Below are 23,780 nucleotides of genomic sequence, written 5' to 3'. Positions count from 1 at the left end.
TAGGAGAAGAGCAGGAAATCCACTGGGATGAAGGGGGGGAGAGGGGGAAGAACTGTTTTTAAAGTAATGAGAGCTGATGACCTGTCTGTTTACAGACAGCAGGTCAACATTTAGAAAATCCACTTTTTAATCCCTTGATTCTATTCTTTTTCTTCTTTCATTATGAAATAATGGACAAGCCAAGGTGGTGGTTTTTTTCAGATTTTGAATATAACTTTTACACTCTGTCTTCAGTTATTAGGATTGCTAACATGTAATTTCGAGAAGGAAACCTTTGGTTGATTTTCTTTGGGTTGAGGAAGAAAATTAATGAAGGTCAGGTCTATTTGTAGACTTCATCCATTTCAGCTAGGAAATTAATTCAGTTTTGACAGTGATACTGATATTATTTCTCCTCAGCACAGAAGTGTGTGGGGTCATTTATGCTTTATTGTTTGTTATATTCTCCTATCTGGCTTATTTTCTTTCTAATAGTTTTGAGGAGGGTATTTTTGCTGAAACATAATTAGCTTTACACTGTACAGAAAGCACTGTTTATTCTTGGTCTGCTTGCTCTTCAGTGCTCTCAGATTTGATGTCTCAGATGTATTTGTTTATGAGTACAATCAATCAAATAAATAAAGGGCAACAACATCTATCTGTTTGGATGTGCCGTAGCAGAAACAGTTTCAAAATATATGTGAGAACTTATCTTTCTTACTGAGCTATTGTAACAAAATACAGAGTGGCCTTGTGTTTGCCATGTTTTAGAAAGCTTTGCATAGATTCAGCAGGCAGTTGTATTTCAGATTCCAGAGTACAGATTGTCTCTTTTCATTGGTCTGATAAAAAGCAAAATAATACTGTAGTGCCTCTCAGTTCCTGGAAAGGGGAAACATTTCTCTTGAAAATCGAGTAGCTCATTTCCAATTAATTGTAATAAATTAAGCATTACAAGAAAAATATTAATTCTCATGAAAATTGCATTTGGATCTGCTGAAAGCATACATACATTATTTACTGCAGACCACCAGGATGGCAGCATATGTATCAGAAATCTATCAAGGTAGTCATTTGATGTTACATTTTGCGGACACCTACGTTGTGTCCCCCAAAGTTTGCTCTTCCTCTGCTACTGCATCAGAGGCCTGGTAGCAGCACCACAACAAACTACCTCTTTCTCTCATGGTTTCTCTCCTTGCACCCCAGTCCTTCCCAAAAACGAGCCCAAAGCACTGTGGACAACAAAACCCACACTAGAAGTAGGTTGCGTTTGTTGAAGTTAGACCTGACTGAATGGAAACTGGCTTTTCTGCAATTGGGAGATGGAGACAAATGCAGACAAATGCTCAAATAAACAAATACTTAGTACTAAAACCAACATTTAAAATTATTTTTTAGGACTTCGTCCAAAAAGAACTCTGCGCATGGTGCTATGGACAGGAGAAGAACAAGGAGGAGTAGGTGCTGAGCAATACTACCAGTTGCACAAGGTAAGTAATGTCTTCAGATGATTTGCTTGACAGCACTTTTCTCTATAGTTTTGTGATCTACTCATTATTTTTGTCAGAATGTTCAGCTAAATATCTGACTGGAAATAGTGATTCCAGTTCTGCCCGAGAGTATGTTTTCTGTCTTCTATCATAAATGTAAACTTCGTTTTATATTTAACATAATGTGACGTGTACATACATACACATGTTCCATTTGATTTAACATATTCTATCACAAAACTTTTGAAACAGCTATTTCATGAGGATAGCTGCCATAGCTTTCAAGCGTAGCTAGCTTTCTGGGGATGAATGAGGAATGCTCCACATGTGTTGGTAATATAAATAAATTTTGTTTGGCTTACATATTTCTGCTTCATTGCATTTTCTCATAATATTTTACAATGTAAAACATGAAATAATACAAAGAAAAATCTTTGCAATCTTAACTTATTTTAATGTTGTCTAATCTAAAATACTCTGTGTCAATTATTAATTTTATGGGATCTGGAATATTTTAAATGCTTGATTTCTGATGAGGCAAACTCTGTGACTGGTTATAAGGGTAAAAATATTGTATGTTATCACATCTGATCCATCTGTGAACAACGGCATTTTCAAAGTACAGCAAGACATAAAGGACAGTTGCATAAAACTTTTTTGGAGATAAGTCTTTGGAATACTTATCTTTTTCCCCATAAATGTATCCTGTATCTGCATAACTAAGCTTAAGTATTTATCTTTTATTCTGTTCCCTAATGTAGTAGTATTTACTCTCAATGAAGGTTGGTATATCTGAGACAAAGATACGGGACGAGTAAGAATGTGTTTAGGAAGTCACCTGCTGTATGATCGTAGGCAAGCAGACTCACAAGAAAGTAATAAATGCCTAAAATAAATTTTTAGTGGTAAACAGCCTAACAGAACAAATATGTGAAAGTTTCACTTTGAATCAACCTCATTGTGATGAACAAGACTAAACCAATTTTCATCTTCAATAGAGTGGTCAGAGATAACATCACAGTGGTTTTGGTTTTGTGGCTAATTGAGGAATGGTCAATTATTTCCCACTAACTTGTTTAACATTACTAAGAACTGTGTTTAACTACCCATGCATAATGTAGTCTCCTTTATACTTTTACATTATAGAGATAGCTCAGCTCTCTTATTTGGAAGAGGAACATAGGAGTTTGCTTTTTCAGATTCAGGGAGGTGACAGATTGCATTTTACCAAGTATTAAGGGCTCCGGATTTACCATGGATACTCTGGTGTTCAGCAGAATTAAACTAGCATGAAATATTCTGGAATACATAGCAAGGGAAAGAGATGCTTCTCGTTTACAGAAGTGCATTTTAGAAAAGCTGGAAGGGACAAAGCAGATGTTTTGTGCCTGGTGCATGCTGCTCGTGAGAAGTGTATCACCTCTGTAGATTTTGAAAAGAACAGTGATTTCCGTCTTGAAAAACCAGCTCCATCCTATGGTCTTAGAATTGTCAGCAACACGTGAAATTGTCTTATCCACTTCTCGTATTTTTCCAAAAAGTCTGTATTTCAGTGTTGTCCCTAGTATTTATATTCAGAATTAGTACCAAAAAATAGGCTTAAGGATCAAATAGGAAAATATAAAAGAGATCTGGGTGTTGTTTGAAAGATATTTGGTTACTTTGCTTTTAAACTGACAAAGATGTGTCTCAATTTTTGCTGTGCTGTTGTGATTCCATCTGGATGGTGTGCTTTGTGAAGAAACCACAGTCTAACTTGACATGAATTTGTAATTTGCATGGAGAATTTAAGCAGAAATTACATCCGTCTGTTGTTTGTTGTTCTTGTTTCCCCCCTGCCATGTGATCTGGCATAATTATAAATTGATACAACTCTAGGACATCGCATTACTCATAATAACAAAATAAAGCAGATTAATACTGTACATTATATTTAGCATGAAAAATATCTTAACCTTTTAATGATTCACTTGTGCAAATTTCTGGCAATTAGGGTAGTATGGCACAAAACATTGCTTCTTGATGTTAATGAGTACAAGTTAAGTAAGAGTGGTATTTAAAGATGCCTTGTTAAATGAAAGATGGGCCGTATGACTCATCTGCCTGGCTGGGCTTATTATGACTTTAGTTCACTACAAACAAGTAGAAATATGAATGCTGTAATTCAGCACAGACAGACATGGATTTCCTTGACATTGTAAATTACGTCCTTGTGTCAGTGGAAATGTGGCAGAGGAGAAGAAATGAAGACAATATAGTACTGGACAAGTACAAATACTCTTACTTTTGTAGCTTATTTATTTTTTTCCTTCAATTTAATTTCAGGTCTTTCTTCCTCATCTGTCATAGTAGGTTGCCACTGTTGTACAAGTAATAAGTTACTGCAGAAATAACAGATAGCAGCAACGTGGTGATTTTACTATGGTGCAGATAATTAACTCATATCCCTGCATAATTGCATTGTTTGTATCACTCTCAAGTATTTCTGTAGAGCCCAGTTTTGCAGCGTCTGTTTTTTAAAACGAGTCATAGGGTAGGTATATCAGCTGTTGAGAGCTTTATCAGAAAGTAAGAGCTGCCATGTTGGGTTGACCAAAGCACAGCCTAACCCTGTCTCCTGTTTGTGACAGCATTCAGTGAATAGATGCTTAGGAAAAGCGCGTTTGCCCAACTGCAGTTAGAGGAAGCTCAGTCACATAAATTACTAATGCAACTATTTTTTTCATTTTATAAAATATTTTTCTGGAGAGACTCTCACAGTCCTCATCTATTGCTCCCTTTGTATGATTTTTCCAAGACACTTCCAAGAGCCGAGAGCCAAATATCATCCAGCAGTGCCAGTGCCTCCGTTAGTGCTGGGGTACCTGCCACCCACCAGTACATCCCACAAAACCTGCCTGGTTTAGACTGGGACAGAAACCTCCCAGGGGAATCACCAGCATCTTTGCTCCCAAAGAAAACACCCATTGATGCGCTCACTGCTTTTAATTGGTGGCCAGTACTTAGATTTAAACCTAGGCTGGAAATAGACCTGATTTTCCTTTACAGTAAAGACTCCCTACCATGATGAAGGGTAACGAAATAAAAGGATCTAAGTATAAGTCAGGCTCCAGATCTTGGTGTACAACACTACATTTAAAGCCTTTGCCCAGTGCTTAGTTGCGTGACCTGGTTGCTGAGGAGGGCTCTAATGTATAGACAATATAAATAACTATAAAAATAGGAAATATTGGAACTGCCACTTTCCTTTCCAAGTTGCATGGAAGAAACAGGAAGGTGGTTTAATAATTCTGGAGGGATTCCCATTGCACCTCTTCTGTACAGACTCTACTACACCCTTCATCAACAGCACCTGAGTGCCATCCAGTAGGGTTTTAAGTATTTCACACGTTTACTCTTATGTTTTCTTCATGAAGGGAGAAGGAAGTATATGTAATGAAGTGTCTTGCCTTGGTGGAGACTTCTGCAGTTTTTTGTTTTAAATGTATCTGTCACTCTACGCTTTTCAGAGGGAAAGGTCGAAGATGCGCACCTTGCATTTATCTTGCAAGTTGCTGCGACTGGTGTTGGCCCTTTGTTCTGGCTTCACTTCATTGCTTTGGACTGGTCTCTGCCAAAGATACATGTACCACGACCACAAGGTTACCAGTTTTTACCCAGTTGAATTAAGGGACTGTGAATAGCAGGTAATTATTTTGGAATAGAAGTATTGAATACAATCTCCCAGGAAAGCAAATACGTGTTGTAATTAGCAGATAAAGAGATACTAAGCCAAATTCAAATTTGCTTTAGTAACTCTGTTACCATCATTGGAGGCATTAATGTGTTATAAATTTATTTAAAACTGTATTAGAGAAAGCGTTCCTACAATATGTCTGCATGTTTTTATTGCTGCCTTAATGATGTTTACAGTACTTACTAAATTCCTCATGCACATACCATATACTGCTTTAACATTAACATTTAACTTTAGGAAAGGTTTGACCTTATGGAAGATATTCATCATCAGTGTTTTCTATGGTTTCCTTTTTGTGTTTATTACCTGGAAGGTCTGCTATTTTGCCCAAGCTGGGTCGGCATAAAAACAGGACTTTCTGCAATTTGCTAATATAAATATTCTTTGTTGATGCTCACACGAGGTTTATCCTGTAATTTACTAACGACTTACTTACTTTCTCCAAGAAGCAAATATCCAAAAAAATTATTGTCGCTTTCAGGTAAAACGATTCTTCCCCAGAAAAGATTGGCTCCTCAAAACCGGAGTTTTCAGAAAACTCATGGATTTCAACATTCTGATTATTTCCCAAGATACTAAATACTCTGGTGAAATGTGAGATGTGTTTGTGAGTGATTTGAACCAAACACATCCAGGACTTGCATATGGATTCTTTTATCCCAGTGAAATGTGTTGACCATTTGGCTATTAACTGTTCTCGGGAAATATTCTCTGTAATCAGAAGTTAAAACTAGTGCTTTTTGTTTTGACCACTGCTGTCCTGTTGTGCCCTTACTCTCTCTCCTCTATTCCCATCTCTTGTCTTACCTTCAAAAGACATGGGAGGCTCTTGGGTCTACGACTAGCTTTTTATGTTGTGTTTGTGCTGGAGATAGTACCATGAGTTGTTGGACATGAGGCCTCCTGTGGACACTACCACACATAATAAACTTCATTAATGCCACCTGATCTTTGTGGGCAAGTCTGATGGTTTTCTTTTTGATTTGAATTGAAACAGGACGCAAAAGAATAATTGAAGCTTTTCAGGATTTGGAAATTATTTCTTGTCCAGTTTCACTGCTGGTCTTTCTGGATGCCTTCTTTCATGATGAATGTGGGATGTGTTTAGCAAATTAACAATAACCATGTTATTTTTTTCTATGTTCTATTAGTTTAGATTTGTGCAATACAATGCCTAAAAAGCAAGAAAGGTTTAAAGAAGAGAAACAAGAAAATGAACAGAAAACAATTTGTTTTAGTTATGGATACAGGTTTATTTCAGCAAAGGGAAAAACACAACTGCACAGGACGCAGAAAGATAGAAATGAAAAAAGAGTCTCTGAAGCCTCAAGCCCTTGGTCACAAAACCTCCTTGCTTTTTGAGTACTTATTTTGAGAATTCTTTGACTTCCCTGTCATTTTGTTGTCCTCCATTTTGATTTAGGCAAATACCCTAATGTGGAGATCTCTATGTAGGAGATCGGGCTGATAGCGCTATTTTAACATTCTGCCGTGAATCACCAAGTTGAGAAATGGAAGAAACGAATAAAAAGAGAAGGGTTCAGTTACAAAACACCAATAGAAAATAATTGCACTGTATTCCTCAGAACTTCAGTTAACAGCCAGTAGCATCCTTGATTGTATTCACCACAGGAAAGCTAATATAATTATACAATTATATTTTATACCAGTTCTAGGTCAGCAGGATTTCATAATTCTTAATATAGAAGTGTCATGCTGCTACTGAAAACTGCAGAGAAAATCAGATTTTGCTAAAACACAAAGAATTGTTGATTCCTTACCTTGCCTGAAGCAGGGAGGACACAGAATCAGTCATGGCAGTGTGTCTCTTGGCTGCCTGATCTTGGTTCCATCTGAGCAAATTTTGTACATGTCCAGTGTTCAGCAAACTTCTGTCTTTGTATGTTTTCTCCCTTTTCTTTCCCTCATAGTAGTAGCAGAGCTGCCGTCTGAAACTTCAGAATTGGTGGGGTGTCTGCCTGTACTGTCCAGAAGGAAACATTAGGCTCCTTGTATTACATCAGGTACACAAAATGAACAGCAAGCCAACAGATGAAGTCCGTAGACTTGTTTTAATATTTATTTAGTACAGTGCCTCCACAACTGTCACTTGCTTTGCCTTAAAAATGATGTTGCTCATCAAAGGATTGTTTAGGCCTTATGAGAGCAATAATTCAGTAATTAAATGTATATAACAACTAATTTTAAACAGTGTAGAGAGAGAGAATCATATATACACATACATACACACACACATACATGCCTACTAAGTCTTTATTATCTGTAAGCTTCATCTGTGAAGCTAGCCCCAGTATGTATGGGAATGGCCTCCAAGGCCAAACTGGCAATGTAGGTGTCCTTTCTCCTCCTCAAAGTGAACATTCAGTCCTTGGAGGAACCCCTTCTGCCAGTTCTGTCATTGTTCAAGGCTGACTGGAGTTCTTAAAGAGAGACCTCTTTTGAGGATAGCTGTTCCTCTGCCTTCATATTCCAGACCAACCACAGGTCGTCAGTACTTTGGGACGTTGTGCTGTAGGAAAGCTGGGATCCTTCTATCCAAACTCCCCGCAGCTGTGCAGGACACAGAAAACCGTCACCTCCTGTTGGCTCACCATGATGAACTTTCTCGTCAGTGACCTCTCTTCTTTTTAACATTGCACCTCTTATCTAGATCAGAACCTAAAAGCATTCTGTGTAAAAACAAGAAACATTAAAGATCTGCATGCTGTGCTAACTTCTAAGGTGTTGCTGATGTATTTTAATCAATCTGTTCTTGAAAGTTACACAAGTAGTCATTTGCTTGCTGAAAATGCATACATCAGGAAAAATCATCTTTGATTTAAACCACAACCCTTAATTAGAAGATACTGGCAGTGTTGCCTGTTTTAAATGAAAACCTGAAACTTTTCAAAAAGGGATCAGTCATTCAGAGTCACAGGGAGTGTGTGACACCCCTGTATTTGAACAGTAAAAGGCTTTAAGTTATGGTATGTTTTCCAGGAAGAGCGCTTCTCTTTGACATGCCTCTTTGTCAAAGAAAAAAAAAAGTCTGAAGACAAGGCTACAGGTAATCTGGTGCGTACCTTGCGTGGCGTGCTGCTGTCTTCAGAGCTGCCTACTTTTTCTTGTATATCATCCCTGGGAACTCACAGTCCTGAACGGTGATCTCTGTGACTGCTGGCAAGTGGTTGCAGAGGAAACAGCAGCGCTATTGTACAGGGCAAGACGTGCTAGTAGCATGTTTGTAGTGAGTGAAATGCTAATAAGTACATGACCAAATGCTGCTCCAAGCCTGTTGAAGTTACTGGGGCTTTTGTTGTTGGCTTCTCAGAGGTCACTGCCCTGTAACTCTAAAACTAGAGAACAACCCATAAAATCCTCGGACTGTTTTTCTGGACAGCTTTCCCACAAAGTGGGGCAGGAAAAGCATGGGTCATGTTCGTACCTTATCATCTATCAAAAGTGGTGCTAATCTTCATCCTTACAGCAGCTTTCTCCCATAGAAAGACACGGTGATTTACAAAGATTTCTAACTCTCAGTGTTCCCGATTTTCCCTGTCCTCATTCAAAAAGGGTCTGAGCTGTATGATTGTGCTCATAGCTGTGTTTATTACGTGTGGATGCTGGCGCATCTCTGCTCCCTAACAGCTGGTCTGCTTTTTCCTGTATTTTTATTTATGCTGTTGGCTTCATTAAACAATCTTGATCCTAAACAGCAACTCAAAAATGCACTACACCATGTTTATGTTATTAAATCCTTACGAATATTATCTGTTGTTTTTTTTTTTTTTCTTCTTTTCCAGCTGTCACATCCACTTAGGTGTTTACAGTGTTTTCTCTTGACTTTCTCATTGTCCAAGTTGTCAGCCTAACAAACTTGGGTGTCGATTTAAACACACTTCTAAGTAATGCAAGCGGGACGGCTGTCGTTGCACCATAAGTTTTACATCATGGTCGTTGCCTTGCTATATTTGGCTTCAAACTGCTGTGAGTCAAATACTGGAATACAAGTGTTGGTGTTTCCTAAGGTGTAAATCAATAACAGAAAGCTGAAAATGCACTGTCAGATTAACTGATGTCTCTTATTACTGGAACAAATTAACCATTAGTCAAGGACAGTGCTCTGCCATTGAAGACTTCAGGATTTTTTCTGTAAAGTGATGATTTTTCTCAGTGGAATTAAAAATAAAACCGGTAATGGGGACAAGTTATAACACTCTGTTTTAAATAGCCCCAAATTACCAAAGGCTTTTAGATAGCTGTTCCCTCCCTTATCCTTACAGATATCTCACTGCTTTAGCTGGGTAGGAGGAATTGCCATCAGTGACTCAGGTTAGTCATGAGATGTTGGTTGTTTTAACATCTGGTAAGAATTATGGGGATTTTGAGGGAATGAGTAGCTACCTGTATGACTGGCATTCCCAGCATCAACTGTAGATGGTACGTGTTTCTCACCAAGAGAAGTACCAGTAATTGTTTGTCAAGTGTATAGCAAGGTGTTTTTTTCATAATTGAAAGGATCTTACTGCAGTTTCATGTTTTCACGTGTTTACCTTAGAGATGAGAAACACCTATGTTTTGGTTTTGCTTGACAGATAAAAAAAATCATTTTATAGCTAAAACAGAAATTAAAGAAAATAAAAAATAGGATAAGTATAGGCAAGGATATATGCCTTTTTGCATATTCAATAAAAATAGCAACCTGTAAAAAGCCAATTTTCCTGTGCAATATTTACTGTAATGTTTCATTTAGATATTTAGTCAAAGAGCTAAACACGATAAGATAAAGAGAAGTGACCTATTCTGTGACCAAGTCAGAAGAAGATAAAGAATAAAAGTCTGGTTTGAAGTTCAGAGAATTAGGTAGCAGGTTACGCCACTGAGATACAATTTTCTGGTATGTGCCAAGAGAAGTGGCAAAGTACCAGGATGCAGAAAATGGGATTACTCTCTGAAAAAAAAAAATGTGTACTGAGTTTAAAATGCTTGTTTAAATGATGCATTCAGTATGGGGAAAAATGAAAGAAACAGCTGAGCCTACAGTTATGTTATAAAATCTTCCTGTTTTGTTCTCCTGTTCCCTTGAATTAGCCAAGGGAGCACTGTACTGTCGCAGCCTGCTTTGATAAGTGCCAGTTATCCCTGCACCGTAAAGCGCAAAGGACAAAAGATGCATCTTCCCTGTAGCATATTTCTCAGTGTGTATTTCTTTCTGTATAAGTAGAAATGCTAATACACATACACAAAAGCAGGTATAGTGAAAGCAACTCCCCCCCCCCCCCCCCTTTTTTTTAAAATTGCAATACCCTACTTTCATACTTGACAGTGAATAGATTTAAAATTAATCCTATCTTCCAGTAGACAAAATAGGGAAAAAACTTTCTCAAGGACACATGGTACTTCAAGTAGTTGTGACCTGTTTCTTTTCTGTCCCCTAATGAGTCAAGTTTCTTTCCCAAGAGCATTTTGTTTTCGTGTCACTCCCGCACGTTCTAAGAATTGAACAGCTTTCTTCCAGAGCAAGAATATGGTGTAACGTATCGTGGGTGGTTTGCTTTCTCGGTTTCATATTAAAAACACATGTGAACATTTATATGAGAAAGAAAACTATCGAAGACTACAGTAATAATACTAGCAGATTATGAAGTCTTGCTATTCAGATTTATTACACAAAGATGGTTTACATTCTGAAATATTCTTTCTGTTGTACCTGCAATTTTTTAACATCATTTGTCCCATTTACAATACAGTGTGTTTTTCTTGGCCAGCTTCTCTCCCACCACATCGAAAGAGCCAGCGAATCACGATTTCATGTTGAGACTCATGACCTGTAGTATTGCATTTGGTGGTAGGCTTAGATGTATCCTAATTCCTTACACGTACTCTTTGAAAAAATTTAGGGTTTTTTTCATTGTATAATAATGGTGATTGCCAATTTGGTGGCAGTGTTAGTTATTTTCACCTTGATTTCAAGTAGTTAGATGGGTGGGTAGATAGATTGGTTATTTTAAGTTATTAGAACATTGATGGTTGCTTCTTCTTTTGCGAAGATTTGATATTAATTCTATTAACTGCTGTTTCTAAGTTAGAAATGAATTAGTGAGTAACCTCTGCTATGTTAGAGCATATTCTCAAAAGAGAAATGTCCAGGTAAGGATGAGCATAAAACACAACTCTTGGCAAATTCTATAACGAACTTTCGAAAACTTGCAGGGCCGGGTTTTGATACTTGTGCAATATTCACAGCCACGTGTACTTCATATGTGGTTTTATATCCAAAAAAATTGTGAAGAAATTCTTTACTGAATTGTAGGCTTGTATAACCTGCTAATGACATGGATCTGTTACTCATCGGTATCACGTATCTCTTGTAGTGACTTTTTTGTACTAACCTGTGACAGCCATAAAATTTTAGAATCAGGCCTGGGCACAGGAGTAAAATCTACAGTCCCCTACATGTATGAGTAGGTTCTCTTAGTCACATTCAAGGTAGTCTGAAGTATATTTTTTTTTCATCCTGACCTGGCCTATTGTACTTTGCAAAAAATGTTATGTAGCTCTCAAATAGAAGGAAACTTTCCTTTGTGTAAAGTCTGTAAGTACTTTATTCCAATTAGACCTTTGTGATTGAGTGCTCTGGGTGTACAAGAGGCAAATAAATGGTTCTGGATGCTAAGTTTTATTCTTTAAGCTAAAAAGAATCTACCAGGTGTAGACTAAAAGCAAATGTTTTTATGCCATTTATACATGAAAACATAACATTTCATGTTTCCTGTAAAGGCTTACCTTGCAAAACGCTAACTTCCCTTAAAACAGACATGACTCCTTCAGGTCAGGAGGAACCTTGGCATTTCAGTCCTCTAACTGGAGTCAGTTGACTACATGGTATATTGAAAATTAAATGTTTCTGAAGAGGCAACAGCTGTTTTTGTCAAGTGGGATGTCCTTCACAGTCTAAGCAAGCTTTGCATGCGTCTAATTTTAAAGCTGACCGGGCTGCATACCCTCACCTCTGCACCAGAATTTCTGGAGTTGCGGCTCTGAGAAGGAAGTGAGAGCTGCAAGTGAAAGCTGAGATATGGTGGGAATGACTTACCCAACTGGTATTTAGGGACAGGGTTTAGTGGGTGACATTGGTAGTAGGGTGATGGTTGGACCAGATGATCCTGGAGGTCTTTTCCAAATTTAATGATTCTATGATTTTATTTCCTAAGTTCCCAAGTAGCTGGGGACAGCTGGCCAGTCATGTTGTGGCTTCTACCAAGTACTGATGCCTCATAACTGAACTTGAACTGTTCCGATGTTATATTAGACCCCTTCGTTTATGCTTATGTACAATCACAGGAAACATTTCTCTGATCCTTAAACAGGTGTATGTTATGCTGTCACAGTGACTTGTAGAATCCAATATATGCTGCCACTTAAAATAGAAATCACAAACCCATATGTTCTTTCCTTACATGTTTAGGAAAATATCTCCAACTTCGATATCGTCATGGAGTCTGATGAGGGCACCTTCAAGCCATCTGGGCTGGCTTTTACTGGAAATGCTAAAGCTCGTGACATCATCAGAGAGATCATGGCTCTGCTGCTGCCTATCAACATTACAGATGTTTTCGACAACGCAGATGGAACAGACATCAATTACTGGATGAGGGACGGGGTGCCCGGTGAGAGTACTTTGCAAATAAAACCCTTTCCATGCAGTGGCACATTGGGAGGGAGTTCCTGCAGGGCTCTGGGAGTTTGGTGTTTTGAAGATAGTAGGAAGCACTTCCCCTCAAGGAATAATATTTACCGTAGATAAAATGCAGCAATGTCAAAAGGTAGCCAACAAAAATAGGACATAATGGGTATTTGAGCTTCAGTTTAATAATGGTATAGATTATACATAGCATAACATGCCTAAAATCTTCTTTTAGGCTTTAAGGATTTATAATAATTAATCCCAGACTGGTGGTTTATAAATAGTAAACTAAGGCAGAGGGGAATTCTCCAATGCAAAACAAATAACTTTTTTATTATTACCATTTCAACTTTGAAATACGGGGCTTTTTTCCACTGTTTTATATTTATATGAAGAAACAATATTTTTGAGACTTGCCATTTAAAATGTTATGGGGCATTAAGGTGTGCTAAAGAGGTAAAATTCTGCAAAGTTCAAATTGTTTTAGGGATTTATTCGGAGTATTATATCTGTGTCCTGGTAAGGAGAAGCTTGTCGGTGAAGAGGCTTGCAAGCTGGGAGAGAGGTCCCCCACTGGCAGCCTCCCCAGCCAGGAGACCCCATGCTGCACAGGGTTTTACAGAGCACGAGAGTCCCAATTAGGGGCCAGCCTGAGTAAAGCCTTAGTGAATTTCCATGGTAGTTTCCACTCTGAAATAATACTGCACAGAAAAATGTTTCATAACACTGATACTTAAAAAATTATGGTCAGTTTTAAATTTTTAAGGTTCTTTTTTTTTTGGTGCTTTATGACTGAAGTAGGCTGGTGCATTTCTCATGCCAGTTTTACTGGTAGTTAATATATGCTTGGAATGTCTTAGTAGTTGGTTAACTGAGTTGTTTCTTACCTGGTCTTATGGAAGACACAGTGAGTTGTGGATTTTATTCTTTTTGTTCAGTAGCAGAACTCTTTTCTTCTTGCTCACGTTGGGTGTACCAAGATACCATAACGTCGACTACCTCATTAAAGGGATGGAAGTCTAATTTTCAAAGCGAAATTTCTATGCTGGACAAGAAGTATGGATGAATGGATATTGTTAAACAGCCAGAGGTTCATCTTCAGTTGGCGTGCTGTTTTGCAGATGATGTTCTAGCTGTTCAGTGCGATGTCATACAGCTGTGACACGGATGTGCACTTATGTCCCTAGGCTCTGCTTGTGCATCTCACATGTGCATTAGGACCTTGTGCTGGGTTGAGAGACTGTAGGCACTGCTGAGAGGCTGTAGCTGTGACGTGCATCGTCCTCCATAGCCTGTAAGTGCCTGTGCAAAGACACGTGGCCCAGAATTTCCAACTGACGTGTCTACACTGTCTTTACTCAGCTGGTACTCAGAAAATGCAAGTGTGTCAGAAGAAATTCCTAGGTAAGACACTGGGGACAGCACATTAGGGATGGCACAGACAGTAACTGGGGACTTCCATTGTAATTCCAGCCAGTGGGTGGTGGATCATGGAAGAAGATGCTAAATAATGGTGTTCAGCTGTGTTCAATAAGACCCTGCTCTCAGGAACAGGACCCAGGAAAAGAGGGAGCCCAGATCTCTCAGCATGGGTCTCAGTGGCCAGATAAGACTCTGGTGTCTTCAGAAAGGATAAGCTATGAAAAATACCATACCCTATTAGCTCACTTTATACACCTTAGGTCTTAGAATATAAATACACCAGCACTGAGATGTCTGTTTTAAAATGAATATGATTTGCTTTCCTATTAAAAATTTGGCACATTAATTGATTGTGGGGTGGGGTTTTTTTTCTGTCCGAAGCTTTGATTCATTTAACTTCCTGTTAAGCAAATAACAAAGTGTTCTTACAGCATAAGGAACAGTGATTCTTTTTTCCCCGCTGAGCCCTGATGGAAAGGAATTAATTCCACTAAAAACGTTTCTGCTGCTTTGGATTGTATTTCATACTGTACCAGGCAGAAGTGTAAGACATCTTGTAATCTTCACGCCTTGTCTGCAGTATTCTCACTGCTCGAATGAGTCCTTATGGTATATAATAACATTGGAACAAATTGAACAGCTTCTATAATTTTGTCCAATTCAAACAAGCAGTCAAGTGTTGACACTTCATCAATTTTATTTAAATATTTTCTTGAAAGTACACTTGGTGGCTTTCTTTCTGCAACAGTTAGAGAAAATACGGTGTACTTCTTGAACAATGAGAATGGTTTCTGGCATCATTTCTCTAGCGTTTTGCTCTTTTGCTGTATTAAATGGATTCTCAGATTCAACTTTTTAGATACTATTAAAATTCTGCTCCTCCTGCTCCATTTGGTGGAAAGACCCACAGAGCACAACACTACGTGTGGCTCTCAGAGCTGTTTGTAGCTGCTTCTGAGACAGCCACAGCGACTCCAGCTTCTTGCTCTCTGAAATTTCCAACATTTTTATTTTTAGCGGACATGCAGTGAAATGTCCTTTGTAATGTTCTGTAAATTTTTGCAAGAAAAAGGTGGTGACTACTCTGAGAATTTAGGATGAAAGAGGCCAGATGAGTTCAGAGCACTTTGCAAACCGTAGAATGAAGTTTAAAAACCATCCCTAAAGTACAAGCAAGGTGATCTGCACCAAACACAACATTTTAATGCTTTGTGTCTGCAGGGTATTAAATATATTTCCATCAGTGGCCTTGACATTTGATTATTTTGAGAAGAGTTCAGCCCAGCAATGAGGAATGTCTGTAGCTGTGTTTTTGTAGTGATAGCCAGTTTTTGGCTACTGAAAATATTTGTTTAGCATTTGTTTTGCTTTTTCATGGAGCAGACATCAAATGAATTATTATTTTTTTTTTGTGGTGGTATATTTTATGCTGTGTATTTATATTTTGTGCTGTATCACATTTAGAGGTGATCATTGATCCTAAGACCACTTCTTTATTAATTATGCAATTAACTTCCACAGTTTTCTTTTTAGGGGTTCAATTATGTATTTGTTTTTAGTTCGGCATGCATCTAAACTGTTGCACATACAGGTGTTCCTTTCCCACACTATGACCTAATCAAGTTTGACCAGGATTTGCAAATATTCTCCGGGTGGGGAGACAGGTTGATTTCTTAATTTCTTTTTGGTTTTGGCTTGGTTTGGCTTCTGTACATGCTTTTTCACAGCAGACTTGTTCAGTGTCTGAAAGGGTTAAAAAGCCATTCAGCCAGCCAAGCTAGACCAGTATTTTTGTTAAAAAAGCAAGACCCAATGATGGCAAGGTTGCCTCTAAAGTAATTTAAACCAGTTCCTAAGGTAATAGCATTGAGGCTGGGTCAGCTGTCCCTGCAAGCTTTTGGAAACTGAGAAGGGGGAATAAGGTGATTATGTTTGTATTATGGTATCCAAGGAACTAGTTCAGCTTCAGGTACCAGAGGAGAAGAAAACAGGTGCTGCCCCATTTTGGCAAAGGGAAAGGTGCTATGATGAAGTATTTCCAGAGGGTTGGTTCAAGGGTGCAAGTTCTGCAGGGCTTGTAAGGGAGGTTATATGTTGCTGCAGTGCTTCTGATGGGAACACTTGTCCATGAGGAACTGAGCTCTATTTGAGACCAAGCTGACCCAGGACATCAAACAACTCTCAGAAGGCATGTGGCAACTCATCTATTTAAAATTCAACCAGGGACCTAAAGGTGAAACTCCCTTTTACGGTGTCACTCTGGACCTTGCTGGTTGTTCCTGCTCGCTCTGTCTCCACAGTGACAGGGTCTTGCTTTTTTGTTACATTACATGAGAGGAGGAATTATTCTTCCAGAAATGAATAAACCAGTAGTTCATCTAACTTTAATGTTTCTACAAAAATCAAAAATTCATTGCTAACCCAATCTATTAGTCATTTTCCCAGAGCTGGCAAACAAATACTATCATACATCATTTCTCTCATTTTTATATTTTTCTAGTGCTTCTTTATTACCTCCATATAAAATAAGATTTATTTTGGCCCTTGGATGCTGGACTTCGACATGCACTATTTCCTTTCTTATCATGTAAGAGGTCAAGTCCTTCGGTTCCTCTCCTTTTCCAGACCCTCGCCCCCTGTCCCTCCCATCCCCACATGTCCTTGTAGCACCAAACACCAGCACGTGCCTGCCTGCGTGCTTGAGCCAAGCCTGATCTTCTGCATGGTGTCAGCCAGAGGCATGCTTAAGAAAGTGGTGTAACAGGAAAACTCTCTGACTTGGGCTTGCCAGCTGGGCACAGAGTTGGATAGGCTGTCTACTTCCCAAATTCTAAGTGGGTAGACTCTGTTAACTCTTGGCTGTATCACTGTTTGGAAGAAATACTCCTCTTGAAGTCTTGTCCCTCAGCATACCTGCTTCATAGTCTCTGCAGACTTGGGCAATCTTTGGATCCACTTTCTAAGCTTCTTTTTATAGCCAGAAGAATAGCAACTGTAAGAAAAAGGAAGAAAAATCAGATTCTCCTAGGCTAGGACTTCACAGACCAGTGCTGAGGAGCCTTTGTTTTGACTGCGCAGGGGTAGTGAATGTTTCATTTTACAAAGATCTTCCTATAATATGAGGGAAAGAAAAACTGGTTTCCTGAAAAAATACAGACTTTAAACATGACTTACTCACTTTGTCTATAATATTTGTGTGATTTGTGATCCAAGCTGTTTAGTGCAGAGCATCGCATGAAGAGCTCCAGTTATTTCATCAAGTGACTAACACAAGCGGAAAGTCTCCTGCTTGCTTATGGAGCAAAAAGCTGAACAAATCTAAACGCTACTCGTGAAATTAGCTTACCCATCATATCCAAGTACTTAGATCATTTTCGATACTCCATAGGTGCTGCATTCCTGTACTTGCCGAGTTAGTTCCAATGTGCTGAAGCACACCACTGCCACCAGGAGCCAGCCGCCACGTGCCTGATTCGCTTTCGTGTGGAAATGAAGGGGAAGGGACTTAAAATATGCGTCTGTGTCTTGCCTGAGTCTGGATCTTAGTAAGTCTGAGATAGATCTATCAGCACTGTTGTATGATAATTAGCAAAATCATATTGCTTTTTCCAGGTCATTCGTTTCCTTTTAAATATTTTATCATTTCAAAGGGAAATAGCGAATGAGTGTGTTCCTCTGCAGAAGTCAAATTTTCTGCAACTTGGGAGGTATTAAATTAAACCGGTATGCTAAGAGAACAATTTTAATTGCTTGGCACTTAAAGAACCTACTATAAGAGCTACAGCTATTAGAACCATTTACAGTCTTGATTGCAGTTCGAACCGTGTGTATTAATCTGTAAAATAATTCAACTATGCTCTAATTTATCATTGTTCCATAAAAATAGGCTTTTCAAATTAGAAATTGCTCTAGAGTAATTAAATGAATTTAATATGCTGCAAATTTTTATGAAGGTGGATACCTTAAAACGCTCATAGTTTAGCATAATATCTCAGTTACATTAGCCTTTCATATGACCTTTTCTACTTTTAATAAAGTTAATAAAGTCTTTAAGGCTAATCGTTTAATGAAAGGACTGGTCTGTAGATTATGGTATGCTTTCTTACTAGCTGTGCTATATGACTACCAGACAAGCTTGATCATACTTTACATACAGTTCTTTCCACCTTTGTTCTTCTTGGACGTGATTCTTGTTTTGGCATATTGGAATATTGAACTGCTTCTAATAATTAGCAGGAAGCATCAGAATTGCAAGTTGGTTTGTTTGATGTAGACTAGACACAAGACATGCAAATATTCAGCTGGGATAATACTGCTGGAGAGAGGGATTGCGTTAGGAGATTAGGCATAGTGCCCAAATGCAAATTTTGGTGGTAGTTTTAACAGGGCTCCTATAATCTGTTTCTCATTAGAGCATGTACATTTCTAATACGAGGGCACAGGGTGGTTCTGTTAGAGCAAAAATAATGTGTCATTTTGGGGGCAAAATATTTCATGATTACAGCTAATACTTGAAAACTGCTCATTCACATTAATTTTACCACAAATTAAGGCTACTTATAAATGAATTTTCTTAAGTCCACTTTAGCTATGAGCTCCCACTGTATAGTAATAAGTTTTAAGAGTAGTTTATTAGAGACAGATAGAAGTATTCAGAAGAGAAAGGTCAACTCAAGCAAGGGTGAATGCTGCTGTTACTAGCAGGTAGCATTAAGCCGTTTTACTACATGCAATATAAGAGGCATTTCAGCGAGAGCAAGATCACAAAAGAACTGCGGGAAGACCTGAAAGTCTAGAAATTGTACCTTACAGTGAGAAGCTGGAGATGTTAAAATCTCTTTCAGTTTATGCAAAGGTATGCCAGTTTATGCAAAATGATGACTCAGGCACAGCATACATATTAGGCTCAGATTTTTCTAATGACACCACCTTTTTGCCTTGTTTTAAAAAATAGTTCATTAGCAATTCAGTCCGAGTCCAAAAAAATTCAAAGTGAAAGAAAGCAAACACCTAGCTGTAAGGTTAGATAGCTACAGAAGCCACTTGCAGTCGTGGTGAATTCTCTATCATTTTGAATGTGTAAAACAAGACTTGGATGTCCTTCAAAAAGTAAAGGGTAATTCAAGCAGGAGGAATGGGTTTGAGGCAGTAGTTACAAGGGGAGGTTCTGTGCCATGTGCTATTCAGAAGAGTTGATTAGATGGTAATGGGTCTTGCTGGCCTTAAAAAAATCTGTGGATCTGCCGGTAAATTTTATGAGCACTTTCCATAGTGAAATGCCTCCTTCCTATTTAAATCTCACTTATTTCAAGCAGCATAGATTTTTCAATATCAAAAGCTCTTGTCTTTAGTTTGAACACCATTTAGGTAGTCCCAACTACAATTAAAAATATACAGCTGTTGTTAACTTGCCAATTCCAGAATAAATTTGAATTGTGAAATAAAAAAAAATATTTCCAAAGCTCTATCCTACATTGACGAACAGCTTGAATTTCTTTATTTCTGCTTACTATCGTTTCTTCAGTATCTGTGATGCATTTTATTTGACAATGTTTTGTTGGTTGTCAGAAGCTCTGAATTGCTTCACACTGGCATAGCAGCTGATACTACATAGCACTTATATTTATCTTTCAAAAAATGAAGGCAAGGCAGCTTTAAAATAATTTCATATGAGTATTACAGTAAATTATCTAGAAACACTGGCATTTTGATTGTGTTTTATAAATCTGTAAGAAGTAAATTTTTTTCCAGCTCAGCACTCTACAAATACTAAATAATGCCATTAATATAGTAATTAAAAGTGAAATTAAGGTGTTTCAAACCAAATCATAAATTCTAGTGGTTATTGCATTTTTTAGCTAGTGGACTTCTTTTTCTTAAAGATATTTGGACACTGTTACTTCTGTGAATATCAAATGGTTGATTTTACTTCCTAGTTTTAGTTGCTTGCTCTTCAGAAAAGTTACAGGAGGTGAATTGAGGTAAAAGACCCCATCATTATATAAGTTCCTTCTCTAAGCAGACAAAATTCCTAAGTTTCAAAAATCATCAATAAATTTGTTCCTGCCACTCACCTTTTTTTAGCAGGAGAATATGCTCATTCTCAGAAAAGAAACACTGAAAAATATCTGACTGTGAATCTCATTTGGTTTTGGGGTGTGGTTGTTTTTTTTTTCTGGCTTTGTCTCTGAGGGGCATATTAATTCTCTATTGTTTATTGCTTAGGAAAGCTGAATTCTGTTTCTGTGGGTGGGAATATTCTTCTCATATGGAAGCATTTGCCATTTGTTGATCCTAAAAAATCAAGTGTCCTACATTAGCACACAGAGCTCAGTGTTAACATGTTAAATATGCAGTTTGGAAGTACAAGTTACTTAAGCCTTATTCCTAGAACTGTCCTCAATTTCACCGAAGCTCCAGCAAATAATGAAGTAAATAGGAAAAAAAGGGGTTTAATTTGTGTTTTGTAAGGAAGCTGGAGGTGGAAAAGTGTTTGCCAATGAAAAAGTGTGAAAGTTAGATGCGATTCTCTCCATTTTTTTCATTTCTTTCTGAAATCTGACTGTATGAAAAATGAGATACATTCACAAGGTGGAAATGTAGGGAGATTTCTAGCCAAATGTGTAATGACTGAATGGTTGTTCAGAACAGCAGCAGCAATATCTGTGGATTTCTGGATTTCATTCCTGGAAAACAGGCTGTAATGGCATCAATATTAAAAGCTGAATAAAAAATAAACTGTTCAGTAGTTGAGCATTCCAGGAAGACCACTTGTAAACTACTCCTGATGGGAAGGGCACAGGTTAAAAGGATTAAGATCTGGCTTGCAGCTCTCAAAGTAGTTTCCTACATGAAGTCATATGTTGAGTGTTTCTACTAGGATTCTTCACGGATTGGTACATCCTCAAGTATTCAGAGTTTCCATCAGTGGTTTGGAATCAAGTTTAAAATCACAACTTATTTAAAAAGTGCACAAAACACAGCTGACGTAAATACTATTGGGATGATGAGAACAAGCTGATATCTGGGCAGGGCTTTATTTTTAGAAGGCTTTTTTTTTTTTTTCTTGGTAAAATAGACCCAACCTGATCCAAGGTGTGCTTACTTGATGCCTGTTTTAAGGAAGAAAGGAATTTCCTTCAGGTATCTTTTTCTTCATTGCCCACAGAGAGATCCCAGGGGACTAGCTTAGAGTAGATACCAGATATGCAGGCTGTTGATGTTAGGTGTGATGAACCTCAGCTCAAGAGAAGTTTTAGAGAATTATTTCGGTTGAGCAGGATGTTTGGAAGTCACACTGTCCAACCTTCTGCTCCAAGCAGGACTGTCTTCAAAATTAGATAACATTGCTCAGGGCCTTATCCATCTTGTGAAAATATCTGAAGTAGGGGTCCCACAGCCTCTCTGAGCAACTTGTTACATCGCTTAAACACCTTTATTGTGGGGAGGGGAAAAAAAAGTTAGGTCTAGCTGGAATCTCTCTTATTTCTGCTTGTCCCTATTGCCTCTTCTCTTTTCTGTGTGCTATTTTGAGAAAACTTTGACTCCATCTTAATCACTCTTTAGACAGTGGAAGACAGGAAGGGGGTGCCCTTTGGCCCTAAATAAACCCTCAGCCTCTTTATATTTCATTTGCTCTAGTCCTCTGGTCACGTCAGACCACTCTGTCCAGATGATTCACATCTCTCTTGTACTGGAGGCCCCCCAGAAGATGCAATATTTAGAAAAATCACTTCCTTTGACCTGTTGGCTACCCTGTTGCTTATGTAGCCCCACATTACTTTCATTGCCTCAACATCTCACTGATGACTCTTGTTCAGGGTGACCTGTTGAATTTTCTTAGGTCCTTCTCAGGCCACTTCTCCTGGGTTTTAAGCTCTCTGAGCTTCCAGCATATGAGCTGCTCCTTCCACAAACTTAACAAAGATGCCTTCCATTCCTGTTGACCAGGTCACTGCCGAAGAGGAGAAGGGTATTGACCTGGTATAGACCACTGAGCACCACTCACATCCAGCCACCAGTTAGCCCTCAATCTGTGGATGGTTATCCTTGGAGCCCAGCAGTCTGGTCAGTTTTCCACCCACCTTTATTCCACCTCTCCAATCCATAATTTTCCTGAGGACAGAGGTTGGTTAGTTTGCCTGACTCTTAGTTCTCCGAATCCTGCTGCTATGTGTTTTTTGTTTTGTTTTGTTTTGTTTTTTTATGATGGGCATAACATTTGCCTTTTTCCAGTCACTGGGGACTTCCCCTGATTGCCAAAACTTTTCCAAGATGATAGAGAGGAACCTCTCAGAGACATCGACCACCTCCCTCATGCAGCCCATCCAATCCCATCAATTTGTATATGCCCCATTTACTTAAACAATCCCTAATTTGGTCTTCCAATACCATGAGTAGCACCTGTTCCCCTTCCCTCCTAACCCTGCTACCAGGCAGAGACCTGAGAGTTACTTTAAAATAAACCACACTGATTACCATTACCTTCTTACTATTCTTTCATTACTCATGATAGCTAATATTGCTAATAATATAGCACTTTTTTTCCCAAGCAATCTGAAAGTTTTACATGGAAAGAAGGCTGTAAAGACATCTTGGCTGACTGTGCAGAGCATGTTGTGCATTTAAACCAAGTATGGTTTTGATCCAGGATCGGGAAGCTTTTTAGTGACAGAGCTTTAGATATTACTCAGAAAGCTCATCCCCTCCTTAAGCGGCAAACACATCTCACTTTCATTTACAGGTGGCATTTTAGGTGTAAATGTCTGAGGCTTCTGAAGAATGCTTTTAGTGGTAGACCTAGCTGAACAAATACAGAGCTCAGAAAACATTTACAGAGACATCTTCCTCAGAGGAGCAAGTTCAAAATTACTTCAGTGGTAGTCTCTCCAGGAAATCTTCAACATTTATAAACTTCAGAATCGGAACCCTTCTAACTGTTCGTCTTCAAAACAGATTTTGCAGATGTGGTCTGCAGTGCTACTGAATTTCTGAGGAGCAGAATTTATTGAGCACCATGAATCTTTTTGACCAATTTTTCCCATTGGATCTCTCTCTTTCCAATGACGTCATTTGTGTTTTCATATAATAATTCCAGTCAATTCAGCCGTGGAAGAGTCACAGAAAAACACTAATTTTGAAAGAAACAGAATGCATGTTTGTATTTTGCAAATCCATGAGAAAGGACTGTGGGCTGCATAGGACTGCAAGACAGAAGGTACTGGGTTATTGTTCTGGCTCTGACATAAGCTGCCATCCTCCCCAGTTTCATGCTTCCTCAGTTTCTTTAATGATAACAGTTACCTGAGAGGTGCTGAGGAGCTGCTTTTGTCTGTAAGGTCCAATAAAGAAAAAGGAGTCTTTATTACCTTCCTTAATAATTAATCTGGTCCATCTTTGGCTTGAATCATCAGATCCTGCATTTATTTAGCACAAGAATAGCTCTCCTGATCAAACAGAATGT

General features: G+C 38.4%; 1 protein-coding gene across 9 annotated transcripts in view; it reads left to right on the top strand.

Moving 5' to 3' along the window:
- Positions 1 to 23,780, top strand: part of CPQ (carboxypeptidase Q) — a 256,599-nt gene that overhangs the window by 115,725 nt on the left and 117,094 nt on the right. For 8 of the 9 annotated variants that reach the window (XR_014579383.1, XR_014579384.1, XM_083823346.1 and 5 more), the window contains 2 exons: positions 1,381 to 1,472; positions 12,677 to 12,878. Coding sequence is in view for 6 of the 9 variants with exons in the window: in XM_083823346.1 (XP_083679472.1) it covers positions 1,381 to 1,472; positions 12,677 to 12,878 (294 nt within the window). In the remaining 3 variants the exon portion in view is untranslated. Of the gene's footprint in view, positions 1 to 1,380; positions 1,473 to 12,676; positions 12,879 to 17,705; positions 17,863 to 23,780 lie in introns of all 9 variants that reach the window. The other variant, XR_014579385.1, reaches the window with a different exon arrangement.

Source organism: Anser anser, assembly GCF_964211835.1.
Source record: "Anser anser genome assembly, chromosome: 2".
Taxonomy (NCBI): Eukaryota; Metazoa; Chordata; class Aves; order Anseriformes; family Anatidae; genus Anser; species Anser anser.
The sequence above is the reverse complement of the archived record's forward strand: the minus strand, read 5'-3'. Positions and strand labels throughout refer to the sequence as shown.